Source organism: Plectrocnemia conspersa, unplaced genomic scaffold (genome assembly GCF_051122295.1).
Source record: "Plectrocnemia conspersa isolate PC_06_02 unplaced genomic scaffold, ASM5112229v1 ptg000003l, whole genome shotgun sequence".
Taxonomy (NCBI): domain Eukaryota; kingdom Metazoa; phylum Arthropoda; class Insecta; order Trichoptera; family Polycentropodidae; genus Plectrocnemia; species Plectrocnemia conspersa.
In genome coordinates, this window is record NW_028277167.1 from 26,806,553 (window position 1) to 26,818,532 (window position 11,980).

Here is an 11,980-nt window from a genome sequence, read left to right on the forward strand (position 1 = left end):
GTAATAACTTAAAGGTGAAGATGCAAGTGACTTTTGTTGACTCAATGTGTTGATAAACCAATGACTGAAGGCTGATGATTATAAGTTAAATGCTGATCCACCTTAAAACTCAATAGAGATCACGATAAAGATGGAAGTCAACCAATTATCGTGTGAAGGCTGCTAAGTTAATGAATCGTGTTTTAAGTAGTGTCTTTTTTTTAGTACAATCTACAAAAAAACACTTGCTACATGAAATTATCTTTAAAATGGACAGTCTATATTTAATGGGAATTTAAAACTTCTGAAATCCAACATTTACAGTTGAAAGTTAATCTGAAAAATTGACTAAAATGTAGCGAAAATGTTTTACCAAAATATTTTATTAGAGTTTGCTTAAGATATTTTCAAGCATCCGCCATATTATCTAGACCTTGCTCTCTTCGACCTTTTTATTTATAAATTATTTTTAAATCACAACGGTTTGAAATATTTCTGTATAATTAGTGCAAAAAAATAATTTTTAGGCTTCTAGGCTCAGGCTTCTAAGAGTCATCGCGGTCGATTCAGTGTAGCTTTGTTTACTGCGAGTTTAGCTGAACTTTCGTTATTCAAATCGGAAGCAAAGTGCTACTAAAGTTTAGGTTTATAGAAGTGATTAAATACGGCAGTCTTATTGAGAATTGAAGTATAGTCGAACGCCCCTTCCAGTTCATGAATATTTTCCCAATAGTGATCATTGTGGGTGGAATCAGACTTTTTTTTTTTTTTTAATTTTCGGTAAAATTAGCTTAGCTACGCTTAATACGAATTCGGCTCTAACTCTCGTTATTCTAAGTGAAGTGATTTAGTACAGTAGTATTGCCGCTTATTCTTTTTGAGAAATGAGAAGAAGTCTAATTGGTAAATTTATTTCTGTTCTAAATAATAGCTTGTTACGACAGCTAAAGTTTAATTGTTAAATAGATTCAGATTCAGAAACATCTAGATCAGCGGTCCACGGACTACTGATGGTCCTTGAAAGAATTGCGGTGATCCGCTTAGTAATTTGAATATGCTTGAAATTTATTTATTAAAATGTTTTATTATATTCTGATTCAACTTCAATTTAATTTAAAATTTTTCCTCATTAGATTACGCGTTAATTAAAGGCTCAAACCAATATTTAGTATAAGCGATGCAACCATCAAGTAAAGTTGACAGATCTCACACTTGTTTATTTATTATATTTAACGGCCGTCTCAAACATGTTCAGATGACAGGTTGCAACTGATTCTAAAAAAGAAGCGCATCGGTCATAAAAGTGCAATAAGTGGGCGAGCACTAAATTTCCCTCGCGGATAAACATGTAACATTTCATGTTTAAAATGTTATTTTTATTTAAAAATCATGGCTGTGTTTTTTTATCATTTTGAGTTTAGTTGTAGATGGAATAAAATATCTTCTAGAAAGATGGTATAATGTCATAAGAGCTAATACAAATTAATATTTGTCTACTAACATATTTTTAATTGTAATTGTTTATGTTTAAAATAATGACTGCTCGTTGCACAAATATGCATATTTTTATCTGACCTACTTACTTCGCCCTAGTTTTGTGTTTAATATTTGTAACGCATTAAACTAGTATTGCATAAAATAAAACCATAATATCAAGAGAATAATTCAATATAGTAACTAAGCAATTTCCCAATTTAACTGTCCTGCATTTTTGAGATGAAAAATAAATAGTTGTTGTAACATCAATAGTTAATGTTTTTTATTTTAACATTATATTTTACATATAGACATGATTTTAATTATATCAATATGAAAATTTCGGGGTTGTCATCACTCAAAAAAAATCTTTTATCAGAGAATTTTATTATTTGATTTTCCTATCTAATCACACTATCAAATCATTAAGAAAAATCTATTAATATAATCCATATTGCAATAGTTATATTACTTAGCATTGCCAATTAACGCAGCTATAAATACGTTAAAGACAATCACGTTTTTGAGACTAGCTCCTCAGGTTATATTTGTCAACTATAAAATTTATATAAATAAACGGAGGAGGAGGATGTTGGCATATGCTAATTATGCCCATATTCGTCTGTTTAGCAAAGTTTTCCATTATATGCATATAGCAATTAGAAGTAGTCTGTGAACAGTTATCGAACTCGATATAATTACCGCTGTTGACTTAATTTTTTTTATTTTACAATGAATTTTTATTTTTTGCCCGCAATATATTTTTAATTATAGTATAGAAACCTTTTAAAGCAGTAGATTTAAATGTAATTTGTACAGCTTTATATCCATTTACTATGTTATTTTTATCTCAAATAAAGTAAATGGAACCAATCTGTGTTTCTTACACAGCAATGAATATTTTCTCATTTTTATAATTGCTTTTTTAAATGAAGTCATTATTAGAACTTTCTGCCTCGTCTATTGTATGAATATACATAACTTACCTCAACTCCAATAATTTTAATTGCTTTTCTATTAAAAATTGCTTTTGAGAGCTCTACAGATTTTACAGACCAAATATTATATATTCAGAATTTTAAGTTATTAGTTATAAATTCAAAGAGAGTCGCAATGTTTATATCTGCTTTTCATTTATAGAGATGTGAAAAAATAATATTAATAAAAATTCAATGTAATTAATTCTCAGAATATGTTTTAATGGTATTTGTTATTCTTGTTATGATGCAATATAAAAACACCTATTTACGTATTAATAAAAAACAATGATGTAGTTGAAAAGTGTATAAAATAACCATTTACACAAAGATAATCATTAAAATATATAAATATCTTTGTTAAGATAATATATTTCACAAATTTAGTCAATTTATTCTGTCTAATGAGCTTTAAAACAAATTTAATCGATAGAATAATATAGTATCATAGATGGAGATAAACAAATATTTTCAATAATATATCTATAAATCTAGCTATTTTTATCTAAACATTGATTTATAGTTAAACTGTATGCTCTTCATTATGATTATGGATTTGTAAGACAAAATCAATTATATCTTTTAAGAAAACACTAATGAAGTGACTGAAAACATAGTGTTTTGAGAAGTGTGCTTTTCTATTCGGCAAAATTTGGTTTTAATGTGTTTCATCCAAATCGTTTATTCGTGCCGTCGCACGGTGGGGTATTTGCTCGATCGATAAAAGTCGATTATGAAAATTTAAGCTCAGATAAAAAAAAAGCGCTCGATAACCGATCGTTCACACTACGACGACAACGGCATGATTGTATTGCATTTTATGAAACTCTTGATTAAGAATGATAATTTGTATGCTCTTCTATTAAAATATAGTTTAATTGTGTTTATCAGTGGGAACGCTCGGTGAGTTATAGATATCGAACATATGATGAAAATCAATTTCTTAGTAAAGTAAAAAAGTAACATCTGCAGGGAACTTTTGCGGCGTGAAATCAGCGTTCTTTCCCGGAACAACTCATTCCACAAATGACGCAGATCATCTTATTTTATTAATCATATTATTCGCTAACTTCACATCTGTGTCGATTGTGAATCACCGATGAACATCACAGACGTTCTGCCCTAGGGCAACTGCAAAATTCTTAACCGAATCGCTTTCCATATAGAGCGCAATCTATGATGACCCACTTTCATTGGTCAAAGCTGCGTTTCCGACAGTGTTTTAGAGATTCCATCTGTTTTTATACTGTTTTGTCGCGCCAAAATTCATTCGACTGGTTATTCTATCCGTCAAGGTGTTGCAAACCACGATTTCCTTTTGCTGACGTCAGCAGTCCTGTCCAGTCTGTCTCACTCTCTCGGTTCTCAGGTGGCATTCCGTGACGCAAGCAGCTATGGAGGAAGTGGGTCTTAGCTTTTGTTGTCTTGTGTTTTACAAGTAGTAGGAATTTCGGTCACGATGCAGTGTCCGTTCGTTACGTCAATATCACAGAATGTATGAATGTGTTTGTGGGCTTAATCAAGAGTGACGTTGATTAAAAAATAACGCTTATAACGATGGCCTAGAACTTGTCCAAAAATGTTGATTGTGGGTGTGCGCTAATTTTGCAAATGTGCTTTAATTATGGCCGTACTACGCCATTATTTACGTAGGAATTGCGACTCTAGAATATGAACTTGACTTTACAAGGTCCAGAAAATATTTATAAATGTTGGAAATGACTCAAAACATCTTAGGAAGATATTTTTATGTATTTATCAACATGGATCTTATCGTTAAACATTTTCGGCACCTAACGCGCGCATAACCGTTTCATGAAAAACACATCTAAATAATGCCTATCCACTTTTTTAATCATAAATAAGTGATTTTATCATATAGTAAATCGTTTATTAGATGAACTGTACATTAATATAATATTTATTTATAGTTTATTGTCTGTTATGTTGAATTTTTAATAATATTTATCTTGTAAAATTAACAAAAAGTTCTGGTTACGTAACTTTTATTTACATTTAATTATAGATTAGATTATCGTTGAAATTTTTGCGATTACTACCATAATAGTAATATATCTAAAAAAAACATTTGCACTTAAAAATAATAAACACTCAAATTCACGTGGAACACATTAAATTTAATCGCTAGTGTAATAGCACATATTTTATTATTGTTCTGTACGTTATTATACAAAAAAAAACATGTAAAATTTATGATTTTATATTAACCACTTCATGCTTGAAATATTTTTCAAAGGTTGATCAAAAAACCGATACTACTTTTTTCTCTTTTTTTAGGTAAATAATTAATATTCAACAACAAAAATAAAAATATTTTTTTTAGAATATTTTTAATAAGTACTACTATGCACGTCTAAAAATAGTTGACAATCTCTGCTTTCAGTTGTACGTGTGAATTCAGTTAATTTATTCTCATATTTTTTTAGTGTCGTTCTTGCAAATGTGTAAATAGAGACTCAATACATAGCTATTCACAAATAAAACATTGTGAATCAATGACCAATTCATAGACAAAATTTTAAACGTTGTGTAACTTTCTCTTTAAAAAATGCATCGACTTGTATTTTTTTTGAGTATACACGATCTCATCTGAATTGTAAAAACTATGTGTGAATAATTCGTGAGGTTAATATAGTTCCGATAAAATATAAAGATAACCTCAGTATTGTTACAAGGCGCACTATTATGTCATTATCCATGTACATATTTATACTGTGTATATTAGAGCAATTATTCTCGAATAATAATTGGCGATAATGGATTTGGGTCGTTACATTGGTGATAAAATTGTAACCAATTCACATAGTAACAGACATGTATTTACAGGTGCTATTTTTCATATTTTTAATATCACATGTTCATAAAAAAAAAAACATACTCTCTATCGACTTTTCAATTGTGTTTTATTTATATAAATTATATCAGTCGCGTGTTGTTACACTTTCGTTCAGTTCGAAGGCTTTCGGTTTTACTTGTAGTGAATGGATTGTTTATAATGTAACATACTCAGATTTATTCGCCTCTGTTTATCTCATTCGATAACTGTTTGTGCAAGTGTTTTGTAATTTAGAAGAGAACGAGCAAATAAAACGAGTGGATATTTGACGAAACGGTTCTTTGTCCGCGGGTTTTTTTTTTTGCAGTAATTTACACACTTTAATGATTAAATTTCCATATAAAAAATAATGTATAATATTATAGTTTGCAGGAAGTCGATGCCTATAGAGGAAGTGGTCAGAAAATGCGTATTAATTAACGTTAATGTCGATGCGAGTAGATTTTTGATAGGTTCTCTTCTCTGCATTTTATTTTATGAGAACGTTGTTCTCATTTGCACATATATCGAATTTAGTACACATTTTCCTGATAATTTATTCTAGTCAGTGCCATTGTATACAAAGCGGCGATTGTATAAGTGAAGAATGCTGTTAAAAAATCTCAAACAGTAGCAGTAATTTATTTATTAGCACAAAAAAGTCAATGGCGCACACTGCCAATACTATAGTAATTTTGTCATTATTTTTTCAACAAAAAGTAAAATATTCTTAAAATTAGCAATATTTTTTTGACTTACAAAGATATCAAACTGTAACGTGTATATGTTTAAGTCTAAGCTTCGTTAGTTTGCGAGCATTTAAGAGTCATTGTTGTGCCACAGTCGGTACTGAGCACCCAAAGATGAAATATAATATAATGATTATGCAAAAAATTACATATTTTCTCAAATCAGATAACATGTGAATATGTATCACAATATGTTTAGAATTTTCTCTACAAATACGAGCGTTTAATGTAAGAATAATGATCGTGTAAAACAATTATTACACATATAACTGTACTTTTCTATTAGCGCCAATATTTGCTATTTTTATTGTAAATTGTATTATAAATCTATGAAAGAATTAGGTAAGACTAAATTTTATTTACATTAAATATTATTTTGGTACCTGTTTAGAATGTCAGCGCCATGCTCAGAAACCAATGATTTGGTAGATCTTGTTGCCAATTTATATAGTCCTCCTTTTCAGTAGATTCGTTCTAGAGCTAGTCATGGGGTGTTCACTATTCTAAGGAACGCACACTTTCTATAGCTTATTCGCAACTATCTGTTTAAATTTTAGAATATATGTAGCAAATTTATGTAGCAAAACATTGTTGGCCGTTTTCGTAGCCGTTAGGGCCAAGCCAAGTCATTCTAAACAAGTACCTTATCTATTTAAAAAATATTATGATATGAATGCCTTTTAAGAAATAAATTTGCGTTCTAGTGAAATTCTACAAATATGTATGTATATTGAAGTTTTTCTTATTATTAATGTTATAGTTGTACCATTTAGCACGCCTTTAGATCAAATTAAATTATGTTCGCTATTACCCCAGTCATATTAATATTTTTTGATTGTTATTATCTGTGTAATTCGCAGAAAATAACAATAAATATATTTATTAATAAACACATTCATGTCACATATAAAAAATGGAAAATCCCGGAATTTTTTAAACGGTTCAAAATTCATTCCGACACATTTTTTTATATAGATGTAAACGTCAAAGATAATTATACAAGTGTTTTTGTACTTATATATTGCGATTTAGTTTATATCAGTGTACTCCCCACCACACTGCAAGGCGTGTTTTTTTATGAACTTTTGCTAACGACCTTTTTTGCTCTCAGGTCGAAACCAGCAAACTAAAATATGCTTTTTATTTTAATTATTTTTATCATTTTGGTACGTATTATAAATCATGTCAAAAGCAACAAAATCGTGCCGTCGCCGTCGCAGTGGGAACGCCCGTTACCAAGCGTTTCCATTGCGACGGCGCCGACACGATTTTATTGCTTTTGACATGAAATTTTTACTTCTGAGAAGAGATAATTGTTTTTGCACCTCTTTTTGACCAAAATTTGGTTTGAATTTACTTTAACTAATGCTCTTATATCAGAAGTTAGTAATATCGGTAAGGATAGGATTACATTTTTAAAACATCGTAATATTATTAACTCACTTGCCCCCCCTCCCCTCAATGATGTCCCTTCAAACACGAACAATTTTTGCGCATAATCGTGTAAGAAAATTATACCTCAGTTATTTTATCGACAAAAACTCTCAACTGTAATGGTTTCACTATGATTCATTATTTTTTGGTGAATAATATATACCGCAGACAAGAAGTCACCACGATTTTTGTGAAATCCTTAAAGGTCCGTTTTTGTAGACGTAAATTATTCACTTTTCGATGAACATTAAAAATAAATAAAAGAAGCGCAAAACAAATTTTTACTTAGTTCGTTTGCTAAACTTTTCTGCTTATCTTGGCAACTCGTAATCCATAACTATAAAATTATGAACGTCTTACTTTTGTTGTACGTATTGTACGTATCTTATTTCTATTGACGCATTCAGTTGATCGTTATCAACTAAAAAATATAACTACGACATTCTTAATTTTCAAGGCTCTTGTCTCCAGCACGAATTTTTTGGGACCACCATTGTATTGTTCGTTCCTTTATAACATTGTCTAGTTTACGGACACTATCTGATGCAATATGATATAAAATGTTTTCCCATTTGAATAGGAAAAAATATTTGTTGCAAAGTTATTCATTGTTCTGGCCAGTGCTCATTTAAATTATTTGATGTATTATTTATTTAAAATTATTTTTTTAATTTGATAAGTAATTAAAAAAGAATTGAATTAAGAAGTGGGGAGGGGGTAATTACGAACGCGACTACTGGCAACAGTTGTGGGTAAATTTGACAGTTGCGTTTCGCAAAAGCGAAATGAACAGCCCTGGCCGGGGCCTCTGACGTCAAACGCTCGGCTATAAATGGCCCCCGAGCGCGCTCCGCCTCATTCGCTCGAAAGCGACCAAGCAAGTAGCATCTCAGTTGTAAAACAAGAATCAAGTTTGAAAATGACCGTCAGTAGCACAGTGACCGCTGTCGCCCGCCGTCTGCCTTTCAGAACCTTGGTACGCGTGCGCCTCTCGATTGTGCTCAGTGCATCCATTTCCCTCATGCCATCAGTGACCATGTGTTAATCGTTTGTTTTTGTTCCGTTCGAATAGGCGGCGCCACCGTCTGAAAAGTGCGATTCAAATAATGAAAAATGGAAGACGCAGAACTGCAACGACGGAAACACTATTTCCATGCTGAAACGCTGGAAGAGAAACGGAGCCACCGGAGCCGTAGTTCACTCGGCGCAGAACAACAGACCTTCGGAGCGATTGCAGTTTTTGGCTATTGTGAGTACTATTTTCATATTCTTTTTTGAAACAAAATAGATATTTTCCTATTAACAGGGGTGAAATTTATTCATCTGTTTATACATTTTTTTATTTATGTACAATTATAAATTACATTTTTTAAATAGAAACGTTACTTATGAGGTGTGTACTGACAAAACAGTGAATACCCCATGAATAAATATTTTTTTAGAATAAATTTGTCCTCCGATAACAGGAAAGTACATATAAATTTAATAATTATAAATTATTAAAAAGTCTCAAGAAATAATTTGTCAATTACTCCGGTAAACTGCTATTTGATTACTTAACAAATTCATCTCACAAACACATTTTTATTGGTCTTTCTATATGCACATTTCTTCAATGATCCTTGATAAAAATAACAATTTTCAATGCTTTGCTCATTTACACATTGCAACAAATTAAATGGTCAGAATTTTATTATTCGGGGTCAGAATAAATAGCAAATTGTGTAAATAAAAATATAGGATAATCATAAATAAAATAATGAATGGTCATAATTATATTATTCAGAGTCAGTATCAAAATAAATATCAAATGGTTAGAATAAAAATAGCATACGGTCAGAATTAAAATATAGGATGATCATGTGAATTAAAAAAACATTTATAAATATAAATGGGCAACAAATTATTTATTTTAGAAAATCTTATACATATCTCGCTCGCACCTAAACTGTTGGTCAGATCAGTGAACACCCCATGAATAACTTTCAACGAAGGAATTCAAAGCAACGAACGAAGCGGAAATAACGATAGAGCGCTTTGTTAAAATAATTCTTCGTGTTAAATATATATTCGGACCACCTAATATTTATTCTGGGAGCTTATATTAACCTTTTAATATAAACTGTTTTATTCAGTGTTTAAGTTATGCTTATTGCTCATAGATTTGATACTATAGTAATACCGAACAGCAGTATTTTTGCCACAAACCTAAATTATGTGCGGTATCAGTACAATTTTATACTTTAAACATTTTCTTTATATTAGTATAAAATATAAGTGTTTTTAATAATGTAACATTATTTTTTGTTACAGAATGCCTTAGAGCTTACTGCGCCCGCTAGTGACATACTATTGAAGGGACGCGCTCAATGGTTCCAATTATCCGGACACCCCGATAGTCTGGCTCCGGCCGGTCCCGGAACCGTTTGGAAGAGACGCGCCGGATGCGAAGATACCGAAAGACGGGCTTATGAAGCTCTTTCAGCCTGTCCGCACATGCGTAACGCCGTCCCTAAATACTACCGAGAAGTCGAATATCGTGGAGAAAAGTTCATCGAATTGCAAGATTTGTTGCACGGTTTTGAGGTATGTGTTATAAATCGATCGTCTAATAACAAATTACATACAAATACAATTTAATAATTGCTTTTTAATTACAGGATCCTCACGTAATGGATATCAAAATGGGCACTAGGACGTTCTTGGAATCGGAAGTTTCGAAAACGACAGCCCGGACCGACCTGTACGAAAAGATGATCGCCGTAGATCCGAGCGCGCCGACCGAAGCCGAACACGAAGCCCGTGCCGTAACTAAATTGAGATACATGCAGTTCAGAGAGAAGCAATCTTCTACGAGTAGCGAAGGATTTAGAATCGAGGGTATCAAGATGCCGAGTCATCCGCCCGTGAAAGATTTGAAGAAGGTGAAGAGCCGCGATCAAGTCACCAAGACCATCGCTAGATTCTTGGGCGGACGTTCCGGCGTCAGGCAGAAGATAGTGAAGAAGCTGAAGGAAATCAGAACTATGTTCGAGCAGTGCGAATATTTCAAGACTTACGAAGTAGTGGGTAGCAGTATGTTCCTGATATTCGACGAGAATTCGGTCGGAGCTTGGTTGATCGACTTCGCTAAGACGCAGGCAGTTCCGGAAGGAATCACCGTAAATCACCGTAATCCCTGGAAGCAGGGAAATCACGAGGAAGGCTTCTTGTACGGATTGGACAGGCTTATAATGGTGATTATTGTTTTTTATTAATTCATATTTATTTATTAAATTTACATTTTAATAACTGTTTTTTTTTTATTGTTTTTATAGATTATGGAAAGCGTCAATTTGGAACAGCCTCCTCTGATTGAAAACGAAGCTCCGATTGTAGAACGTTGATGTGACGATTTCGTAGTGTGAAAGCTATGAAATTTTTTTATTGCGGCTGGTCTTTGTCGGCTATGAAAAGTATTTTTTTGCGGAATCTGCTGCCGATCGATTCATAAAACAATGTCGGAGTGAACAGTGATTTTCGCATTGGACGGAGCTTAGAAAAATATTTTCGCGTTGCAAGTGTCCACAGATGCACGCGTTTTAATCTTAATTGTGTACATATGTGTATTATATACGCAAAGCAATTTTCTAGTCTGTTTTATATAATAAGGAAACTATTTAAATAAAATTTTAATTTAATTTAATATTTGTTTTATTCATGAAATCTTCGAAAATTATTTTTCAAAGATTTTATTTCATTATTATATTTTATCAAAATATTAAAACAACAAAAAACACAAACACAAAAAATTACAAAATAAAAATATATTACTAGCGGTACTTGTAACTTAAGCGACTATTTCGAGCTTACGACGGTACGTTTTCAGACATTGTTCTCTGCATGCATTAAAAGTGGCAGCTATAAAGAACGTAAATAAATTAAAGTCAGCAGAACAAACAAATTTCATCAAAAATAACTGACAAATATACATATTGCAAATCTATTTGCAGAACAATGACAAGTTCAAAAATACAACTTGTTTTGACATAATTATAATATATGCATTTAAGATGGTTTTTTTTTTGCATAAAACTGCATTAGATCAACAAAGACCACATTGTAAATACAGTTTTAATGTAATATCATTTCTGGGGAGTGAAACTTTGATAAATAGTTCAATTAAATTATAATATCAAGATAATTATTATAAATTATCATAATGACGGCGTTTCAAGCAAAAAAGTGTCGCTACAATTATCCAAATATTTTTAGGTAAATAATTAAGAAGCATAGTTTCCAAAGGAACAGTGACACATAAATAAAAATACTTTTATTTTATTTTAGTTTAAATTCTTCCATAAGTATCATATATTGCAATACAAAAATCAGTTTCAGATGTGTTTTTTTAATTATTATAAAATCATATGCAAATCGTCGGGGATGTCGTTTCAGCTTTTTCCAGCCAAATTCAAGAGAATCCACATCAAAAGCAATAAAATCATGCCGTTACTATCGCAGTGAAAACACTCAGTTATCTAGCGTTCATA

The 11,980-nt window shown here is 31.5% G+C and overlaps 1 protein-coding gene across 3 annotated transcripts in view; it reads left to right on the top strand.

Moving 5' to 3' along the window:
- Window positions 1-11,132, top strand: part of IP3K1 (inositol-trisphosphate 3-kinase-like protein) — an 83,113-nt gene extending 71,981 nt beyond the window's left edge. For 2 of the 3 annotated variants that reach the window (XM_088183759.1, XM_088183761.1), the window contains 4 exons: window positions 8,524-8,700; window positions 9,765-10,037; window positions 10,112-10,687; window positions 10,769-11,132. In XM_088183759.1, coding sequence (XP_088039885.1) covers window positions 8,524-8,700; window positions 9,765-10,037; window positions 10,112-10,687; window positions 10,769-10,837 — 1,095 coding nt within the window. In that variant the 3' untranslated portion in view covers window positions 10,838-11,132. Of the gene's footprint in view, window positions 1-4,797; window positions 8,428-8,523; window positions 8,701-9,764; window positions 10,038-10,111; window positions 10,688-10,768 lie in introns of those variants that run through there. The other variant, XM_088183762.1, reaches the window with a different exon arrangement.
- The last annotated feature ends 848 nt before the right edge of the window (window positions 11,133-11,980 follow it).